Source organism: Pituophis catenifer, unplaced genomic scaffold, assembly GCF_029215685.1.
Source record: "Pituophis catenifer annectens isolate HBS135680 unplaced genomic scaffold, rPitCat1.0.hap2 SCAF_17, whole genome shotgun sequence".
NCBI classification, from domain to species: Eukaryota; Metazoa; Chordata; class Lepidosauria; order Squamata; family Colubridae; genus Pituophis; species Pituophis catenifer.
Window position 1 is genome coordinate 1,790,430 of NW_027256897.1, and position 22,551 is coordinate 1,812,980.

The window sequence follows — 22,551 nt, forward strand, 5'->3', positions numbered from 1 at the left end:
GTGTATTGAGTCTGTCTGTTCATATCTATTCATATCCATCCATTCATCCATCCATCCAAAACTCCATCTCTCTCTCTCTTTCTCCATCCATGTATCCCTATCTAGAAGACTTGGTCTGCCTACCTGCCTACCTACCTATTTAGATGATACCATCTATCCAGGGGTGGGGCTGCTGGGGGTTCACAGAGGTTCGGGAGAACCTCTAGCTAGGATTCTGTGCAGTTCAGAGAACCCCCAAATCCCACTCCTGGCTGACCCCTCCCCCCTGCCCCCACCCGGAGTCCCCAGGCATCCCATTTTGGATGCAGGTAAGTGCAGGGTGCACACGGAGGTTCGGGGAGGGCGAAAAATGGGCCTACCGGAAGTTGGGGAACTTGGGCCTGTTTCCGGCCTCCAGAGGGCCTCTGAAGCCTGGGGAGGCCGTTTTCACCCTCCTGGAGGCTCGAGGAAAGCCTCTGGAGCCCGGGGAGGGCAAACCTCTGCCACCTTGGTGCAGGATGCTGATTAGGCCACGCCCACCATGGCCACGCCCACCCAGCAACCGGGCAGAAAACCCCTTGCTAAAATTTTTGAAGCCCACTTCTGCATCTGTCTATGGATCTTTCTTTCTTTCTTTCTTTCTTTCTTTCTTTCTTTCTTTCTTTCTTTCTTTCTTTCTTTCTTTCTTCTCCTCTCTCTCTCTCTCTCTCTCTCTTCCTTCCTTCCTTTTTCAGCTTAAACTCAGTTATTTAGTGGTCTGTTCCTTCTCCTCCTCCTCCTCTATAAACCACACACTCTTTAGCATGGATGATGTTATTTAGTTGGGTCATGAAACGTTTGCAAGAAAACATCCAAGCCCAGAGAGCACCAAGGACCTCCGCAGTCCTCCTCTTCCTCTTCCTCTTCCTCCTCCTCCTCCTCTCCCCTGGATGGTTCATTACAATTCAATACAAACAAATGAAATATCAATATACAAACATATTAAAATGACCCCCTAATCAATTTAACGCTGTATGGCTTGTAACTATGGTAAGAATCCTTTTAGGAGGGTAAGGAGGGTTTTTTTAAAAAAAATTCAGAAGACAAAATATGTTTTTACCACCTGAATTTTATTTATTAAACATTTTAAAGCCTCTCCATAGTTGTAACTCTCTGGGAGGTACAATAAAACACACTAAAAATACCCATTAAAATAGAAACACATACAGTAAAAACGAAATAAAATGGAAACAATCGAGCAGCTAGACAGCAGCAAGATGTTCGTTCAACATTATTACATTTTTTATGTTTAAATATTTTATAGAAATACCACTCTGTGTCTTCCTGGGGGTAGATTATTTTGTAATTATTATGGGCATTATTTTTTCCATTCCAACTCTTGTGCGGCTGATTTATTTATCCCTCAATCCAAACACAGCAGACCAGTCAAATCTACCGGAAGCCTAACTTCGCCCCGATTTCTCATTTCACATTCTTTTCCTAATCATCGGTCGGTTGGTTTTTGTTTTGTTTTTGCAGAAGTTGTAAATATTTTGATCTGAAGCTTTAATTCTTTCCCCAGATTCAAACCGAATTGGGTGGTAAAAGAGAGAACCAGTTGCCAAGTGTGCCTGGATTGTTTATTTTTTTTAAAAAAATTAACTTTATTGTTTTATCTTAGAGAATAAAATACAGGACAGTAAAACAAACAAACGAACAACATGAAAGAAAACAGAAACGTACATTCAACCCTAACAATAACAACAACAAAAATTAGTGTACAAAAAAAGGAGAAGAAAAAAGTCAATTGAATTTAACATTTAACGTGGAACCACCCCTGGTGTTGAAAGAAAATAAAAAGCAATAAATTCTCCTCCCTTTTGACATTATATCTATATCTATATCTATATCTATATCTATATCTATATATCTCTATCTCTATCTATCTCTAACTCTGTCTCTCCATCCATGTCTGTCTACTTAACCTACCTACCTACCTTCCTTCCTTCCTTCCTTCCTTCCTTCCTTCCTTCCTTCCTTCCTTCCTTCCTTCCTTCCTTCCTTCCGTCCTTCCTACCTACCTACCAACCTATCTATCTATCTATCTATCTATCTATCTATCTATCTATCTATCCATCCATGTGTCTGTCTGTCTATCATATCTATCAAGTCTAGTGAAGAGAAGGACCAGGGGAGACATGATAGCGCTCTTCCCATATTTGAGGGGCTGCCACAGAGAGGAAGGGGGTCAAACCATTTTCCAAAGCACCCGAAGGCAGGAAACAATGGATGGAAACAAAGCCAGGAGAGAAGCAACCTGGAATTAAAGGAGAAGTTTCCTAACAGCGAGGACAATTAACCAGTGGGACAGAAGTTGCCTCCAGAAGACATGGTTGCTCTATCACTGGAGGCTTTCAAAAACAGCCCCTTGTCTGGAATGGCCTAGGGTCTCCTGCTTCCGCAGGGGGTTGGACTAGAAGACCTCCAAGGTCCCTTCCGGCTTTGTTATTCCTTAGGTTTGCAAGGCCTGGGTACCCGTAATCTTCCTCCTGTCTCTCGCCAATTCTTGGCGCTCTTGGCTGGGCTCCTTCTCCCTCCCGCTGGAAGGCACGGCTGGGCTCTCAACACACAGCTGGGAAAACATGGCTCAGATGGGCATTGCCTGCTTTGCAAACAGAAACACACTGGATTTTGCTAATCCTAAGAGCAACCGAGGAGGAGGAGGAGGAGGAGGAGGAGGAGGAGGAGGAGGAGGAGGAGGAGGAGGAGGAGGAGAGCTCTGTCCAGAAGGCCTTGTGACTCCACACCCAACCAACACTCGACTCGAATTCTTCTCAGCTGGCAGCAGGATGCCCAAATTCCAGCCAAAAAGATTTCCAAAACCACATGACACAAAAGGAGAAATAAATGGCAAGAAAAATACCGTTTTGCAATGCCCATTCTCTGGTGCTTTTTTGGGTTGAAAGAATAGGGACAACCATACAGGCAGTCCTCGACTTACAGCACTTCGTTTAGTGATGGTTCGAACTTACAACGGCACGGAAGGAGGGACTTACGACTGCGTCCCACACTTAATAACCGTTGCAACATCCCCAGCATTCGTGGGATTAAAATTTGGGCGCTTCTTAACTAACTTCACAGCCGCCATGGTTCCCTTTAACAATTGCAGCAAGACAGGTCGTAAAAGGGAGACAGATGTCTCGCTTAGCAACCAAACTTTTGGGCTCGGCTGTGGCCGTAAATCAAGGATTACCTGTACAGGCGGACCTCGACTTAACGACTGCAATTGAGCCCAACGTTTCTGTAGTTAAGCGAGACGTTGGTTAAGCGAGGGTTGCACCGTTTGGCGACCTCTCTTGCCTCAGTTGTTAAGTGAGTCGTTGCAGTTGATAAGCTAGTCACTCTGTTGTTAAGTGAATCGGGCTTCCCTGTTGACAGAATGTCACAAAAGGGGATCACACGATCGTCATAAATGTGAGTCAGTGCCTGAATTAAGTGTGAAAAACAGTTTTTCCTAAATCCCCTTTTTTCAGTGCCGTCGTAACTTTGAACAGTCACTAAACGAACCATTGTAAGTTGAGATATACTGCCTGTATACCTTTTGGGCTGAAAATGCACCAAGGGTTATTTTTTCTTTTTTCTTTTTCTTTCCAGTTTCTTTTAACAACCCTTAGAAACAACCTTCGCTCCGCCTCGTTCAACTCCCATCCAGTTCTGCGATTTTCTTTCTTTTTCTTTCTTTTCTTTTCTCCCTTCGGATGCAATTTGATCTTTGGGGCCTGTTCCTCTTTTTCATGGAACCATTAACTCTTTCCTCCCCGTTGCCTTTGGAAAGAGTTTTATACTTGGGGCTGTGCAGAGGGGTGATTTATTGGTTTATTTCCTTTTATTTCATGCATTCCCAGCGGCTCGTAAGATGCTCCAGGCCGCATATTTGGTAATTTGGGTAAAAAATAAATGCATGGAGACGATAAATTAAAACCAAAGTCATATGTTGTAAATACTTCAAATTCTCCCTGTCTTTTTTAGATGGACTGTAGAGGGCTGCTGTGCGTGTGTGAGAGATTGTGGTGGGCATATTTTTTTTCTCTTATTCCAACAAAACCAGGGCTTATGATCTACTATAGGCTTTTTAATCAGCCGAAGGGCTTTGCCTTGAGAAGTTGTGGGTGCTTCATCGCTGGAGGTTTTCGAGACTGGACAGCCATTTATCCGAAAAAGATAGTCCTTGACTTACAACAGTTGGTTTAGTTACCATTCAGAGTTCCAACGGCACTGAAAAATGACCATTTTTCACTTAATGACCCTTGTGGCATCCCCATGGCCACGTGATCGAAATTCAGATGCTTGGCAGCTAGTTCGTATTTATGACCGTTGTAGTGTCCCGGGTTAAAATTGGGTGAGTTATGAGCCTTGATGTACGACCGTCATAACTTAACAATAGAAATTCCAGGTTCCATTATGGCCGTAAGCCTAGGACAACCTGTACGCTGTAAATTGGCGACTTTTTTGAGTTATTTGATCTGCATTGCAAACCTCCAGAGCAACACTAGATGGTGTCAGAGAGCAACAGAAAAAAAAATAAACCCTCTAAATTTCGCTGCCATCTAATGGCTGTTCAGAGCACTGCATCCTATTGTAAAGTTGGATTTTATTCAGAGAGTAAAATAGAGTTGCCGCTTTTTGCATCGATATCAAGGCTAAAGGTTACAGCTTTCATTCGGGTGACCCAAACCCAGCCTCAACCTTGGATTGTAAAACCATGGTCAAATCCTGGCTTGGTCGAATCCTAGCCTAAAATAGGTATATAAGATTTAATGCTTCAGGAAGACCAACATAAACGTGTTAGCACTGTCAGATATCTTTGAGGGCTGTATGTTGTGTGAATCCAGCAACCGTGTTACATTAGCTTGGATTTGGACCCATATTTTCCTCCTTTTTTTAAAAAAAAATATGAGCTTGTGGCTTTCTCCTTTGGCTTTCTGTCCCCTCCTCTTCCAGATTGTTTTTCCCCACCACACATAGTTTCCTTCCCCAAATACAACTGGTATTTATTTATTCGAGCGAGAGATTTTTCAAATAACCCTCCCACTTCCCCCCCCCCCCCCAACATCATGTCAAGATAGAAAACACACTTGCTGTGGTGCCTTTAATGAGATCATGATTGGGTGTGCTGGCTGGCCGACATGAACTTTTTCTGCTGTGGGATCCTCGTTCTCTTCAGAGATGAGATGGTGTATAACCTAGGTTGTGTCCCCATCTCACACACACGTGCTAGTCGTTCCCGGCTCTAGGGGGCGGTGCTCATCTCCGTTTCAAAGCCGAAGAGCCAGCGCTGTCCGAAGACGTCTCTGTGGTCATGTGGCCGGCATGACTCAACACCAAAGGCGCACGGAACGCTGTTTCCTTCCCACGAAAGGTGGTCTCTATTTTTCTACTTGCATTTTTTTTTACGTGCTTTCGAACTGCTAGGTTGGCAGAAGCTGGGACAAGGAACGGGAGCTCACCCCGTTACACGGCACTAGGGATTCGAACCGCTGAACTGCCGACCTTTCGATCAATGAGCTCAGTGTCTTAGCCACTGAGCCACTGAGCCACTGCGTCCCTATGTGTCTCCATAGCGCTGGTCATCTACTAGATATTGGAAGCGGGCCCAGCAACCATCTGCTTCACCTCTGTTGGGAGTAGACGCTGAGTTTGATGGAGCTTCCACTGATATACGCATGCATTTTCTCTTAGATCTGAGATGCTCTCCAGGGGTTTTGTCCTCCAGCCAGGAAGGAGGACAGATGGTCAAAATCTTAACCTCCTCACCTCCAAGAACTGAGGAGATATCACTCTTCTGGCCCCCAAACCTCACAAGCTTTGGGGAGCCAAATGTTGTATAGAGGTCCATCATTCTCCCTTGAAGTCTTCTTAGAAATGGGAGAAGAACATGCAAGATTCTGGTCCCTTGATCTAATTTTTCTTTTTTTAAAAAAAAATTAATAATTTAAATTTGGTTGCTTCTGAAGACATTGTGGGCTCTACGGATCTGCAGCTTATTCTCCACAGCGTTTGAGGGCAGGAGAAGAAGTAACAGGTAGAAGATCTTTAAAGGGAGAAGCAACCTAGAACTGAGGAGAAATTTCCTGACAATGAGAGTGATTAACCCGTGGAACGGAAGTTGCCTCCAGAAGTTGTGGATGCTCCACAAAACTGTTTCCAAGAAGACGTTGGACAACCATTTGAGTGGGATGATATAAGGCCTCCTGCCTTGAGCTGGAGGTTAGACTAGAAGACCTCCGAAGTCCCTTCCAGCTCTATGATTTTACGTTTGATGTTTTAAAAATGAGTTTGAGGAAGGGAGGTTGTTTTAGCTTCTTGCTTCTGGCCTTGTAACTCACGGATACAATACTCAAAAGAAAAATAGATGCCCCTCCCTGGCTTAAAAAGACTTTCAAAAGACGGTTAGGTCCCTCCTGACATGATTCATGGCAAGATTGGCACGAGGTCGCCCACGGGGATTATTCCCCCAGTGGAACAGGTTGTAAAACTGAGGTAAAATGAAGGCGAACATGCTTATTAGCTTTGGTGTCTCAACCCCTCCAATGAACATTTCCGTGTTTTCGTTAAAAATAATGAAAGTCTCCATTGTCCCACCCATCCTAAACATTTCCATTTCGGTCACGAAGCTCTGGAAATATTGTTTGAATTTCTACTCCTCTCAGCAAGGGTGGAATGTGAGGAGGAGGAGGAGGTGGGGGGAGAAGGAGAAGGGAGGAAGGAAAAAGAAAGAAGGAACAGGAGAAGGGGAGAAGGAGAAGGGAAGAAGGATAGGAAAATGGGAGAAGGAGAAGAGGAGAAGGAAAGAAGGAGAAGGGGAGAAGAAGACAGAAAAGGGGAGAAAGGAAGAATGAGAAGGGAAGGGAAAAAGGAGGAGGAGGGGAGAAGCAGAAGGTGAGAAAGAGAGGAGAAGGAAAAGGAAAAGGAGGAGGAGAAGAAGAACGAGGAAAAAAGTTGCACTGGAGTTGAGAAAGGCTGTTCAAATAACTTTCTCTGACTCAGTCTTAGTCCTTTGGCTTCGAGTGCGTTAACCTTGTTGCTTGGCGATCTCGAGGGGTAACGGGGGGGGGGGAGGGCGGCGGGTGGGTTTAGCAATCCCGTTTAGTAATTCCACTGGAATTCTTTCTGGAATCCTGCAGCTGGGCGGCTGGAGACGGGCCTCCAGTTACAGCAAGCCGAAGAACTTAAGGAGGACTCGGTTCCAGGCTTCGCTCTCGTGACGAAACCCCTCCGAGCGCAGCCACACTGTCATTTCCCAGAAGTGTTTTCTCCCCGGCTAGGCGGCCCGAGACCCCCGTTACGTAATCTTGGGTTCTCTTGTGGTTTGCTGCCCCTCCCCCCTCCCCCCCCAGAGGCTTCATGTTCAACTCTGCTTATCAAGGAATATGGATTAGTCAGTTCTGTCGTGACAGAGCGCACACAATGGTTCCTTTTGTGGGCCTGGAATGGCGGCTTTCCTTCCTGAAATGGGGTGGGTGGGTTCTGGTTTGGGGGTTTAATTCGTCTCAGCCTGAGGGTAAGGAGAGGAATTTGGGTTTCTTTCTCTTTCTTTTTAGAATAGAATAGAACCGTGATGGCGAACCTGTGGCATGTGGAGTCATATCGGTGAGCACGCAAGCTCAGCTCCGGTGCGCCAGCTGATTTTAGGGCCTTCTGGGCCCACCAGAAGTAGGGAAAAAGGCTGTTTCTTGCCTCTGGAGGGCCTCAGAGGGGGGGCTGTTTTTTGCTCTCCCCAGGCTCCAGAGCCTCTCTAGGAGGCCAGAAACGGCCCGTTTGCCAACTTCCGGTGGGACCGGGAGGCCCATTTTTTGCTCTCCTCATGCTCCAGAGCCTCTCTAGGAGACTGGGGAGGGTGAAAACGGCCTTCCCCATCTCCAGAGGCCCTCCAGAGGCCGCAAATGGCCCTTTTGCCGACTTCCGGTGGGACTGGAAGTCGGCAAACGGGCCGTTCTTGGTCTCCCCAGGCTCCCAGAGAGGCTCTGGAGCCTGGGGAGAGCAAAAAATGGGCCTACCGGGCCCACCATCCATCACGTGCCAAAAGCGTGGGGATCGCGCCGCATTCTAATGCTATAGCACAGGTGTCTCCAACCTTGGCAACTTTAAGACTTGTGGACTTCAACTCCCAGCAAAGCTGGCTGAGGAATTCTGGGAGTTGAAGTCCACAAATCTTAAAGTTGCCAAGGTTGGAGACTCCTGCTATAGGAGATCATGGCTAATAACCCTTTGGTTTGGTGAAAATAAATATACACACACTACACTCTCAAAATAGGATTAACTGTGTGGCATCTCTGACAATCCATCCGTCTTCTCCTCAAACATCTCCAGCAGAAAAAGATGTTCAATCTCAAGCCAGTTTTGATCCAGTCAGAACAAATCACGGTTAGAACTTTGAAAGAGTAGTTCCTCTCTGACTTTCTCCTCTTCCTCCCCATCCCATTCTTCTCCTTTAATGTCTGGGAGTAGGAGTCTTGAGTAGCTCCTCTCTGTGAGCCACTTCTGGAAACTCTTGATCAGAATACAGAAAAAAACAGAGTTGGGAGGGACCTTGGAGGTCTTCTAGTCCAACTCTACAGATTTTATTTTCCTGGGCTCCAAGATGACCGCAGATGGGGACTACAGCCAAGAAATGAAAAGACGCTTGCTCCTGGGGAGGAAAGCTATGGCAAATCTAGACAGCATCCTAAAAAGCAGAGACCTCACCTTGCCCACAAAAGTGCGTATAGTCGAGGCTATCGTGTTCCCAGTTGCAATGGATGGCTGTGAAAGTTGGACCATAAGGAAGGCTGAGCGCCAAAGAATGGAGGCCTTTGAACTCTGGTGCTGGAGAAGACTCCTGCGAATCCCTTGGACTGCAAGGCCATCCAACCGGTCAGTCCTAGAGGAGACCAACCCTGACTGCTCTTTAGAAGGCCAGATCCTGAAGATGAAATTCAAATACTTTGGCCACCTAATGAGAAGGAAGGACTCCCTGGAGAAGAGCCCAATGCTGAGAACGATGGAGGGCAAAAGAAGAAGGGGATGGCAGAGAACGAGGTGGCTGGATGGAGTCACTGAAGCAGTCGGCATGAGCTTAAATGGATTCCAGAGGAGGGTAGAGGACAGGAAGGCCTGGAGGAACGTTGTCCATGCAGTCGCGATGTGTCGGACACAACTTCGCAACTAACAACAACAACAAAGTCCAACTCTCTGCTGAAGCAGGAGATCCTATCCTATTCCGGACAAATGGTTGTCCTATCTCTTCTTCAAAACCATGGATGGAGCATCCACAACTTCTGAAAGCATGCTGCTCCTTTGATCCAAGGTAGCTCTACCTTGACCCACCTTGGAATAAGAGGGTGAAAGTCACTCGGGCTTGCCAGGTGAAGTTATAGGTTTGAGGGCTGGATCAAAAGCTTAGGAACCAGGCACAAAAACCCGGTGCAAATAAAAAACAGTAGATATCAGATGGCTGGACAGCTATCTAAACAGGAATTCCTTCCGGCCATTGTGAGCGGTAGCTTCGAGTTCTGGTCCCCTCTGCCAAGTGACTCTTCCTTCCTGGATTCTTCTGAAAACAAGGAAAAAAATCAGCTGGGAAAAGAGAGACAATGAAGGTCCGTTGGAAAATGAGGAATCCTGGTTGACGGCGTCTAGTTGACAGCTGATCTCGAAGAGCCAAACAGGGTTGAATTTTGTTAATGATCAAATGGAGGGCAAGGGGAAAGACTCTCAAAAGAATTTCAGAAGCCATCAATATAGGAGAATTGAAGAAAAAAAACATCCAGGAAAATGGAGTGGACTACAATTTCCATATTGTTGTGAAAAAAAAACACCAACATCAGAGATGGGATTCAGCCGGGTCAAACGAACTGGTAGCGGAAATTGTTATTTCCCAAAGGACCAGAAGGCAGGAGAAGAAGCAATGGATGGAAACTCATCAACTTGGAACTAAGGAGAAATTTCCAACCAGTGAGGACAATTAACCAGTGGAACAACTTGCCTCCAGAAGTTCAGCGTTTCATCACTGGAGGTTTTTAAGAAATGTCAGGAATGATATAGGACTGTGAAGGTGAACCTATGGCTCGCGTGCCAGAGGTGGCACGCAGGGTCCTCTCTGTGGGCATACGTGCCGTCGCCAGTTGGTCTTGGGGTTTCTGGCATGTGCGTGATCCAGTTTGGGCCCTCAGTGCCGTTAACGTTTGCCATCACTGGTATAGCATCTCCTTCTTGAGCAAGGGGTTGGACAAGAAGATCTCCGAGGTCCCTTCCAGCTCCATCCTGATTGATTGACTTCCTGCTGAAATAAAACTTTGCTTTGCGTGGCCCATTGCAAGACCCGGAAGGGTGACCGAGGGCATCCGGAGATGTTTTTTTCTCTCTCTCTCTCTTTTCCAAAGTTGCATGCTTGACTCTTTTGGTCTCAACAAATCCAGGACTCTTAGGAGTTAAATATGTGCAGTGGGCGTGCCAGGCGTTCCTGATGTCACGCCAAAGAATGAAGGAAGGCCTTTGTTGGCAATTCAAGCTTTGCAAATCCAGCGTCTGCTGAGCAGAGGAGCAGCGAACCAGCCCCTGCCTCCCCTCCCTGGACGGACAGAGGGACGGACGGAGGGACAGAACAGACGGAGGGATGGGGAAATACAGGAGCCTTTGCTCCAAGTAACTTGGGTTTTTCTCGCCCTCCATTTCCCCTCCTCTTTTTTACAAAGCCAACTTCTCTTCTCTTCTTTCCTGCCGGAGTCGCTGAAGAATGCAAAGCTCAGGACAAGCAGCTTCTAACTTTTGGGGGAGAGGCGCGATGGAAGGTGTCAGAAATGGACGGTCGGCGTTGAATTAACGGTTTTCAGAAGGCTGGAATTATTATTATTATTTTGGCTAAAAAGAAAAAAGGCAAGAAAGGGTGTGTTTTTTTGGCTTGGAGGTTGAGGGAGAAGAGGAGGAAAATCGTGGAGGGGGAGGCATCCGTGGAGAGTATCGGCTGGTCCTCTAACCAATGAAAATGTTGGAGATTTGCCTGAAATTAGTCGGTTGTAAGTCGAAAAAGGGGCTCTCTTCGTCCTCCAGTTGCTATTTGGAAGGTAAGTGCAGAGCTGCAATGGTTGAAAAGTAGTTTTTTTTTTTTGTTTTGTTCCCCCTTCAGTTCTGCTGTAGGCCTGTAGTGGGGTCTCCTTCCCTTGGAGCAGAAGTCCTTCTAGAAAGTGACTCGGTGGTGAATCTGGAGAAGAATGGCTCCTTTGGGAAGGGGGCTCAATTAGGAACTTTCAAAGTTCCTTCCTTCCTTCCTTCCTTCCTTCCTTCCTTCCTTCCTTCCTTCCTTCCTTCCCTTCTTCTTTTCTTTTCTTTTCTTTTCTCTTTTCTTTTCTTTTCTTTTCTTTTCTTTTCTTTTCTTTTCTTTTCTTTTCTTTTCTTTTCTTTTCTTTTCTTTTCTTTTCTTTTCCAGGAGAAAACAGGGCAATGGAATAAGCAGTGGACCTTGGCTGCCTCAGTCTCCCCTTGGCCCACCTCATGCTATGCTCAAGTGAGAGAGGATAGTCTGCTTCTCCATCTCCTCCGCCTCCTCTTCCTTTTTCTTTTCTTCTTCCTTTCCTCCTCTCACTCCCCTTCCCCTTAAACCCTCCTCCTCCTCCTTCTCTTCCTCCTCCTCTCACAAACCCTACTCCCTTCTAGCACTGATGATGTTACCTATCTGGGTCATGAAATGTCTGCAAGAAAACCACCAAGCTCACCCCACAATCTCCTCCTCCTCCTCCTCCTCCTCCTCCTCCTCCTCCTCTTTCTCCCTGATTCCTTCTCCTCCTCCTTCTTCTTCTCCTCCTCCTCTTTCTCCCTGATTCCATCTCCCTTCCTTCCTTCTCCTTCTCCTTCTCCTCCTCCTCCTCCTCCTCCTCTTCTTTCTCCCTGATTCCTTCTCCTTCTCCTCCTCCTCCCCTCCCCCCTTCCAACGTGGGAAAAAGACACTGGCCCAACAGGTGATTTTTATTAACTTCTAGCCCACAAAAAAGTTGTGCCTCTTTTCTCTGCCATGTACGGTTGAAGAACATGGAGGAAAGTTGGTGAGGAAAAAAAACCCCTAACCAGCAGGCCTACGGGTATCTAATATCCAGTTTGGTGGGTTAAAAATAAATAAATAAATAAAATCACGTGGACTTTCCAAGAAGAAATACTTAACCAAATCTAAGGAAGGCCCCAAAAAAGGCTTTTTGGGGGTAGGAGGGGAAGGGAAGGGAAACGCATTGGGCACAATGCATTTGTGAGAATGATTCAGTGGTGGGTTGCTATCGCCGGTGGCGGGAGGCTCCGCCCACGCGCAGAAGCACCCCGCGTGCTCGAGCGAACCGGTAGCGACAGGATTTGGAATCGGCCCCCTGGAACGATTTCTTTTATCTTCATATATTTCCCTGCTAAGTTTAATGTTCCCTTCACATTTCCATCTTTGCAAATCCTTTGAGATTTAGGATTTTTAGGGGAGTGAATTTTCCAATCCATGGTAAGAGCGAGGAAAACATTGGTTCGGCCCCGCGCTTCAACCCGGGGAAGGATTAATCATATTAATTATGGCATTTCTGGGGAATGTTGGCCATTAGACTGTTTGTTGTAGCTCATCGCATACTTTCCACTCGGGCTTGGTTGAAGCTGTCCCTTCGTCGCTCGGCTGCGTTTCTCCAACGGGCAACCGTCTCTATTTTCCAAATCGAGGAGAAATCTCTAACCATCCACCCCCCCCTCTTCTTTCCCATGGTATTGTACTTAATAACGTTTTGTTTTTCCAGGATTTCAATGGTTGGATTAGTCAGGAGTTCTGGACGCCACTCAAATGCAAACATCGAGCGGGCCAAAATTTCTTTTCTTTTTTTCCCTCCTTTTCTCGGCCTGTCAGTTTTGAAAGCAGGAACACGGGCACGTGATTTTTTTCCCCCCAGCCAGTCAGTTGCTTGAGTGTCAAAATTCCTCTCCCCCCAAAAAAATCCTCCCCGAAACTCAAAAGTTTGAAAAAGTGGGTTCAAAGTGGCTTCTCTTTGTTTAGAAACATTCCTGAATCAAAAAAAAACAAGTATTTTCTTGGTCCTCTCGGGGATCTGTTGGAGAACTCAAAGCAAAGACAGGTTTACTGATAGAAGGGAATATTTGTAGCCCAGGGTTGAATTGTGGGGGGTCTTGGTGGTCTCTGAGCTTGGTGGTTTTCTTGGAGACGTTTGGTGACCCAACTAGGTAGCATCATCAGTGTTAGAAGGGAGTGGGATGTGTGTGGAGGAGGAGGAGGAGGAAGAAGAAGAGGAGGAGGAGCAGAAGAAGGACAACTGTGGGGTCCTTGGTGTTACCTGGGCGGTTTTCTTGCAGACCTTTCATGACCCAACTAGGTAGCATCATCAGTGTTAGAAGGGAGTGGGATGTGTGGAGAGGAGGAGGAGGAAGAGGAGAAGGAGAAGGAAGGAAGGGAGATGAAATTGGGGAGAAAGAGGAGGAGAAGGAGAAGATTGTGGGGTGCTTGGTGCTCTCTGAGCTTGCTAGTTTTTTTGCAGATATTTCATGACCCAACTAGGTAACATCATCAGTGCTAGAAGGGAGCTATCTTCTATCCAGTGCTACTTTCTAGCCCTGATGATGTTACCTAGTCGGGTCATGAAATGTCTGGAAGAAAACAACCAAGCTCAGAGAAGACCAGCCCCCCCCCCAGTCCTCCTCCATTCCAAGTTCTGATGGTTGCCCCTCAGTCACATGATCAAACTTAATGCACAAATAACTGTGAGTTTTTCAAGTCAAAGCACAATAGAATACAATAAAATAGGGCTGGGAGGGACCTTAGAGGTCTTCTAGTCCAACCCCCTGCTTAGGCAGGAAACCCTATACCATTTCAGACAAACGGTTATTGAATCTCTTCTTAAAAACCTCCAGTGTTGGAGCACCCACAACTTCTGGTGGCAAGCAGTTCCGCTGATTAATTGTCCTCGCTGTCATGAAACTTCTTACTTAATTCTAGGTTGCTTCTTTCCTTGATTAGTTTCCATTAGTTACTTCTTGTTCTGTTCTCAGGTGCTTTGGAGAATAGGTTGACCCCCCTCTCTTGTGTGACAGCCCCTCACATATGAGAAGATCGCTATTTTAGCAATATCCCCTAGGTTTTCACAGAATGCATTATTTCTTAATTAAGTCGCAACCAGCTCAGAGAGAAATCTTTTGGGATTGGAGGCTGCATTAGAATTCTCTGTCTGCCTGGGGGACCTAAGAAGCACAGCTGATGATATGAAGACCTCCAAGTATTCAGACTGAGGATATATCTTGGGGTTTAGATCATTGAGGTGGGGGCATCTAAAGGTAAAATCTTAAGGGATTATTTTTGTTCCTTAAAACCTCCAAACTTGGCAAAATCAGCCCAACTTTTAGGAATCAATCAGAATAGAGCTGGAAGTGACTTATGCGTGTTTTTCACACTTAATGACTGTGGCAGCATCTCTGTGGTCACAGTGATCAAAATTCAAACGCTTGGCAACTGACTCATATTTATGACCGTCACAGTGCCTCAGGGTGCAAAGTGAGGGTGCGTGCGCAGGGCAAAATGGTGGTACTGTGTTTCCCCGAAAATAAGACCCTGTCTTATATTTTTTTTTGAACCCCGAAATAAGCACTTGGCCTTATTTTCGGGGAGGTCTTATTATTTTGGGGCGCGTGGAGCAAGATGGGGCTCCTCTTGCCATCTTACCTGATTTCCAGCTCTCCGTTTTAAGTATTTTCGGGGAGGGCTTATTTTCGGGGGGGGGAGGAGGCTTATTTTAGCGCATGCGCTCAAAAGCCCGATTGGGCTTATTATCAGGGGATGTCTTATTTTCGGGGAAACAGGGTAACAATATCTGAAACCCACCTCTGACCGTGTTACTTAACTTAATGCAGTGATTGACTTAACAGCGGTGGCAAGGAAAGGCCGTAAAATGAGGCAAAACTCATTTAACACCACTCTTCGCTTAGCCACAGAAACGTTGGGCACAGTTGGGGCCGTAGGTCAAAGGACCACCTGTAATGTTTCTTAACAAGAAAAAAATCAGTTATAAAAACGTGGAAGGGCGAAGAGTCCCGCACGATTCACCGGGATGAACTTTAGCAGCTAATTTCTGAGAAGGTTCCTGGTTTGTAGCTCTCTACAACTTGGCAAATTGCGAGAACAGCACCAGGGAGAAGATCGGAGCAGGGTTTCTCAGTCTCGGCCGCCGGACCACGTATGGATCTCAACTCCCAGAATTCCCCAGCCATCCGCGTTGAAGTCCACACATCTTCCTAAATTGCCCAGGTTGAGATTACCACGGCTGGAGAGTCGTTTGTTGATTTTGGAAGCCGGGAACGATGGTCTGGAGGACACAGAGGAATTCTGGTGTTTATCCAGAGCCAGGAGCTGGGTTTCCATCATCATCATAAAACGGCAGGAAATTCGAACTTCCAGTTGAGAGCCTGTTGTGGTTAGAGATTTGCCAAAAAAGGGTTGAGTGGGTGAAGAAGGATCACGTTTCCTGTTTTGGATTTGGGATTTGATACGCTTGGACCTTGAATGGACCAAGTGGGTCCCTTAACTCATTTCAACAGGCTTCTTGGCTTGCAGCTTGTACGGATCTTCCGAAGGAACTAAACGCATCTGATTTTCGACTCCTGAAGCCTGCTGAGTATCTCATTTAGAATAGAATAGAATAAAATAGAATAGAAGAAGGAATGGAATGGAATGGAAATTTGGAATAGAATAGAATAGAATAGAATAGAATAGAATAGAATAGAATAGAATAGAATAGAATAGAATAGAATAGAATAGAATAGAATAATAGAATAATCCAATAATCCCTCCCTCCCTCCCTCCGCTTACCAATTCTGGTAGTTGTGTTCTCATAAAATTGGCTGTGTTTTGTGTGCTAAATTGGAGAAAGCTGTCGGACGCAACCACCCCAAGGACCGGCAGTCTTTTCAGAAAACCTAAAAAGGCCAAAATCTGAGATCATCATCCATCCTCTTCTGGTTTCTGTAATCTCACCTTCAAGATCTCCCATGAGATGGCTGGAGTTTTTCACAACTGCCACGTTCTTATGCACACACACCAAACAACCTGCAAGTTATCTATGAAACTTCTTGCTCATTTTGTTTATTTCATGCCGAGCTTCCGAAAACCAATTCCCAGCGACAAATTTTCTTCGAACTGCTTTTAAGTTAATGTCTTGGGTGAGCCAATTTTTCTTTAAAACAAAAACAAAAACAAAAACCTTGGCTTAGCTCCAAAGCACTTAACCAAGTTCTCCTTTTTGTGGTTTCCACCAATCTTAGTTTGTATCCTCTTTTCCACTCGATTCCACCTGGTAAATATTATCTCAAGTGGCCGGAAGAAGGAAAGATTTTGGCAGCTCATCCTGGCTGGTTTGCAAAGCCCCCCCCCCCCTCTCCTCTCGCTTGCAATATATGCAACCCCTCCCAGGCAGGAAAATATCCCAACAGCCTCTGCTAAACTCTGGAAAAACAAGGAACCAGGTGGAATTTCTCCCAGAGAAGCAAAATTGCTTTTGGGGGAACAAAAATGACATAACTGAAAAGTTGTTTTTTTTGAAGGAGGAATTATTCCTGCGAAGTTGAAATTCCCATTTAAAGATCAAGGGAAAAGAAAAGAGAAAGAAAGAAAGAAGTGAAAGAAGGAAAAAAAATAAAGAGAGAGAAAAGATGTGAAATTAAGAAAGAAAAAAAGAAGAAAGAAACTGGTAAGAAAGAAAGAAAAAGAACGGAGGGAAGGAAGGAAGGGAAAGAAAGGATGAGAAAGAAAAAGAAAAGAAAGAAGGAAAAAAGAAAAGGAAAAAAGAAGGAAGAAAAAGAAAGAGAAAGAAAAGACGAGAAAGGAAAACAAAGGAAAAAGAAAGGGTGGAAGAGAAAGAAAAGGAAAGACAAACAAAGTGAACGGGGAAGCCAGATTCACTTAACAACTTCGTTACCACCTTAACCTCGGCACTGATTCATTTAACAACACTGGCAAGAGGAAGGTCGTGAAACGGAGCAACGCTCACTTCACAGCTGTCTGCCTTAGCAACATAAAAGTTGGGCGTCCATCGTGGACGTAAGTCGGGAACCACCTGTGATGGGACCCGTAGCCCATGGTCTCTGAGTCCGTTGAGCCTTGGGAGCCTGGAAGAATGCTGCTAAGAATCTCTTGTGTGGTTCCTCCGTTACGACAATTGAAGACTTGGGTGATGGGGGTGGGGTGGGGTGGGGGGAACGGATCAAAAGCCTCTTATTTTGCAAAACACTTGGAAACAATTTGCACTCCCCAGCAGTGATTCCCTGTTTATAAACACGGATCTCGCAGGGCCAGAAAAGCCGAACGCTTTGTTGAACAAAGTTCCTGCTTTGGAATCTGAGCAGACGTGAAAGCGTTTCCCTTTTATGAATTTATGTTTTTTTTTAAAAAAATACTTTTCTCGCCTTTTTGGCTCCTTTTACAAGGCCTGAAGTGCCTTAAAAGGATGGGTGGGGGAGAAACACGTCACCCGCCAAACAGTGAAATACAAGCTATTTAACTATAAGTTGTTGTTGTTAGTTGCGAAGTCGTGTCCAACCCATCGCGATCCCATGGATAACGTTCCTCCAGGCCTCCCTGTCCTCTACCATCCTCTGGAGTCCATTTAAGCTCAGGCCGACCGCTTCAGGGACTCCATCCGGTCACCTCGTTCTCTGCCGTCCCCTTCTTCTTCTTTTGCCCTCCATCGTTCCCAGCATTAGGCTCTTCTCCAGAGAGTCCTTCCTTCTCCTTAGGTGGCCAAAGTATTTGAGTTTCCTCTTCAGGATCTGGCCTTCTAAAGAGCAGTCAGTCAGGGTTGATCTCCTCTAGGACTGACCGGTTGGATGGCCTTGCAGTCCAAGGGACTCGCGGGAGTCTTCTCCAGCACCAGAGTTCAAAGGCCTCCATTCTTTGGTGCTCAGCCTTCCTTATGGTCCAACTTTCACAGCCATCCATTGCAACTGGGAAAACCATATATATATATATATATATCCTATTTCCCTGAAAATAAGCCTCCCCTCGATAATAAGCCCTCCCCGAAAATATTTAAACGCTGAGCTAGAAATCAGATAAGACGGCCAGAGGAGCCCCATCTTCCTCCATGCGTCCCAATATAATAAGACCTCTCCGAAAATAGCTTGGACAGTTTTCCAAAGACCAAAATTAGTGACCTGCTGATGCAATTTGCAATCTGATGGGGGGCGGGCGGGGGGGAATCAAAAATACTGTAGCAGACCTGACTTTGCATGCATGTCGTGGAGAGGAAATAACAGAATTGCTAAGGAAATTTGTGCTTGTGATCTTGGAGAAAGAAACAGAGTTTCTGGAGAACCAATGGTTACACACCCAGAAATCCACTCATGTTGTGTTGGGTTTGGTCAAATAAACATTTTTGTGTTTTCTTTCCATCACTCTTGGCTGGTCACCAAGAGACCGGAAGCTGATTTCCTTTCCTGGTTTTCAGTGTTTATTGCATTGAGGAAAAATGTGGCCGTCCAAGAGATATTGTCAATTCCAAGATTGTCGTGATGGGAGAAGCGTTCATAAAAAGAAGAATCTTATTTTGTTTTAGGGAGTGTGTGTACAAGGAGAAAGAGGAGAGAAAGAAGGAGAGAGAAACAATGAGAAGGAGAGAAGGAGAGAGAAATGAAAGCGAAGGAGAGAGAAACTAAGGAGAGACAAGGAGAGAGAGAAGGAGAAAGAGGAGAGAAAGAGAAGGAGAGAGAAACTAAGGAGAGAGAAAGAGAAAATGTCTGTGTGTGTGAGAGGGAAGAACTGTTACAAAAAGCCAAAAATTCCCTTTTTTCCCCAGTTAAGTATTTATACAGATCTCTGCAATTCAGATTTTTAAATGCTGGGTTGAATTTAGGCTGCATGGAATCCCATTCTCCGATAATCCCTCTTTGTTCAAGGGAATCCCATTCAAACCTCTCAAATTGAATTCAAGAGAATTCACATGAATATATACCCTATGGTTGTGGCATTGTGCAGGCCGCACAATAGACCGATTCACTTCACTGTCGCAGCCGTTTTCCCACTTTCTGCGCTCCTTCTTCTGTTGTGCTTTTCTGATAATTTTTTCTTTTTCTTTTTAAAACCGAGGGTAGGCTCAGCCGGTGGGAGAACAGACGAGCAAGTGCTAGAAATCCGCCGGCGAGAAAACGATCTCACTTCTCCTTTTCTGTCTCTCTTTCTTTCTCCTTCCAACCAGAAGCGCTTCAACGGCCCGTCGCCTCCGAATTCGAGCCGCAGAGTCTGAGCGAAGCTGCCCGCTGGAATTCCAAAGAAAACCTCCTTTCTGCTCCGGGTGAAAATGATCCGAATCTTTTTGTGGCCTTGTACGATTTCGTCGCCAGCGGTGACAATACTCTCAGCATCACTAAAGGTAAGTCCTCAAAATGGGAAAACCGAATGGGAAGGCGTTCTGCTTTATAAACTGTTTTATAATTTGGTGCAGCACGCACCAAAAGGAGGCTTAGGAAGGTAAGTAGAAGCGAGGCGGATGATCAGCTGTGCCGCATGATTTAGCTTTGCTAGAAAGTAGGATTTCCTGCTATGTAGCAAAGCTGAACTGCGCGGCACAGCTGATCCCATCCCGCTGTTCTACTTACCTTCCCAAGCCTCCTTTTGGCACGTGCTGTGGGCACACGCATGTGCAATACGCACCAAAAGGAGGCTTGGGAAGGTAAGTAGAACAGCAAGGAGGGGGATCAGCTGTGCCGCTCGATTTAGCTTTGCTAGAAAGCAGGATTTCCTGCTTTCTAGCAAAGCTAAACCGTGCGGCACAGCTGATCGTCGGAAATACTGGTTCTCCCGAACTGGTAGCTTCTTTTTTTTTTTACTACCGGTTCACCGGTAGCATTTCACCCCTGTTCCTAACACTGATGATGTTATCTAAGTGGGTCATGAAACGCCTGGAAGTTCAGAGACCTCCAAGGGCCCCGCAGTTCAACCCCCGAGCTGCCACTATTCCCTCCTTTTGCTATTTCGCTGTGTTTTAATCGCTCCCTGCGAACCTCCCTCTCCGAGTCGCCTCCGACAATTCTCAGAGTTGTGATCGGGTTTTTTTTCTCCCCCTTTCTTTATCCCAAAGGGGAAAAACTTCGCGTCTTGGGTTACAACCACAACGGAGAATGGTGCGAAGCCCAGACGAAGAACGGACAAGGATGGGTGCCCAGCAACTACATCACCCCCGTAAACAGCTTGGAAAAGCATTCGTGGTATCATGGACCGGTTTCACGCAATGCAGCGGAATACCTGCTCAGCAGTGGGATAAACGGCAGTTTTTTGGTACGGGAAAGCGAGAGCAGCCCTGGTCAGAGATCCATTTCCTTGAGATACGAGGGGAGAGTCTACCATTACCGGATCAACACCGCCTCTGACGGGAAGGTGAGTTTTGTTGAGGTTGTGCCAACAACCAGCACACAACAAGTGTGACCAGTTTTGTGTATTTGGCACTCTTCAGATGGAGGCATCTTCCGATTTTCAATTTTTTTTATGGAATCAAATCAACGCAAATTCTTTCCGGCTTAGGACCGCAACGGAGCCCAAAATTTCTTTCGCTAAGCGAGACAGATTTAAACAGATTAACAGAGTTGGAAGGGACCTTGTAGGTCATCTAGTCCAACCCCCTGCCCAAGCAGGAGACCGTCCACCATTTCCGACAAATGGCAGTCCAGTCTCTTCTTGAAAGCTTCCAGTGATGAAGCTCTCACAACTTCTGAAGGCAGCTTCTGTTCCATTGGTTGATTGTTCTCAATGTCAGAAAAATTCCTCCTTATTTCCAGGTTGAATCTCTCCTTGGTCAGTTTCCATCCATTATTCCTTCTCTGGCCTTCAGGTGCTTTGGAGAATAGTTTGACCCCTTCCTCCTCTCTGGGGCAGCCCCTCAAATATTGAAAGATGTTCTCCTGTCTCCCCTGGTCCTTCTCTTCACTAGACCAGCCAGGCCCAGTTCCTGCAACCGTTCTTCATATGTTTTATTCCCCTTTAATCATCTTAGTTGCTCTTCTCTGGAGTCTCCACATCTTTTTTTCTAGTGTGGTGACCAAAACTGGATGCAGGATTCTAGGTGTGGCCTTACTAAGGCTTTATAGAGTGGTATTAGTACCTCCCTTGATCTTGATTGTATCCCTCTGTTAATGCAATTTAGGATTGCATTGGCTTTTTTGGCTGCCGCTGCACACAGCTGACTCCTATTTAGCTGGTTGTCCACTAAGACTCCAAGATCCCTCTCACAGTCACTGCTATTAAGCCTGGTTTCACCCAGTCTATATATCTACTTTTTGTTTTTCTTGCCTTCTTGCCTTTACTTTTCTCTACATTGAACTTCATTTTGTTAGATAGACAACAGTTGAGCGAGTTTTGCCCCATTTTACGGCCTTCCTTGCCACGCTTGCTAAGTGAATCACCACAGTTAAGTCACACAGCGGTTAAGTGAAATCAGGCTTGATTTTGCTTGACAGACGGTCGCAAAAAGGATCACGTTCATCCGGGGACATTGCGACTGTCGTATATACGGGTCCGTTGCCGAGCGTCTTGAGTTTCGATCACGTGAATGCTGCACGGGGATGGTGCAACGGTCATAAGTGTGAAAACTGGTCACAAATCACTTTTCAGTGCTGTCGTAACTTTGAATGGTCACTAAATGAACTGTCGTACGTCGAGGACTACCTGGGGTGGCTAGATGTCCCGCCACCTGCGTAAAATTACTTGCCTAAAATTGCTAGAAGGAGCACCAGATGCTTCCTTCTGCGCTGTTTCCACTAGAGGCCAGTCCATCCTCACTCGGTGGAAATACCTGGAGAGGCTTTTGCTGAACAGATTAATGATTCTTTCCTTACCCCGGAGTTGTTTTAATCAGAATTTTTCAAGAAGAGATAACAGCCAGGGGATTTTCATTAGCACCGAACGTCCACCGGCTCCTTTGTCAGAATTCTTATCAGCCGGAGGTTTTCTGGTTTTAATAAAATAACATCCAGGAAACGGGGCGGAATTAGATTCTCGTTGGACCCATTATCCACGCCGCCGCCGTATGAAACAATATTAAGTTGTTTGATAAAATAGATATCGTATCTCGGGGGCCCGGCTGGGATTTGCCGGGAGAAAAAAATCAGGTAGAGCCAGACGGTGTAGCTCTTCGCTTCCGCAGAATCTTCCCCCCCGATCACGCCGTTATTAATTTAATCGGACAAGTTAATAACTGCAGGTGCTGAAAATACAGCAGTTTTAGCAGGCTGGGGAATCGGGGAGGGAGGGAGCCACCCATCGCAAAAGTGTCAGGAGGGCTCGGGAAACAGAGGAGAAATTGCAAACGAGGTTAAATATGTCATTTTTTTTTTTTTCAATTGCTCGTTTCAGAAAAGCTATCAAGGAAGAAGCCGTAGGTAGACAGTCCTTAACTTAACGACTGCAATTGGAATTGCTAAGGGATACGGTCGTTAAGCGACTCATTGTGTGACCATCTTTTACAATCTTTTTTTTGTTTTTTGTTTGCTGTGGATGTTAAGCGGATCACATGGTCGTTAAGCGAGTCCGGCTTTGCCCATCAACTTTGCTTA

The 22,551-nt window shown here is 45.9% G+C and overlaps 1 protein-coding gene across 1 annotated transcript in view; it reads left to right on the forward strand.

The window, feature by feature from the left end:
- ABL1 (ABL proto-oncogene 1, non-receptor tyrosine kinase) overlaps positions 1 to 22,551 on the forward strand; it is a 71,856-nt gene that overhangs the window by 26,861 nt on the left and 22,444 nt on the right. The window contains 2 exon segments of the mRNA XM_070955937.1: positions 19,203 to 19,376; positions 20,085 to 20,380. Coding sequence (XP_070812038.1) covers positions 19,203 to 19,376; positions 20,085 to 20,380 — 470 coding nt within the window.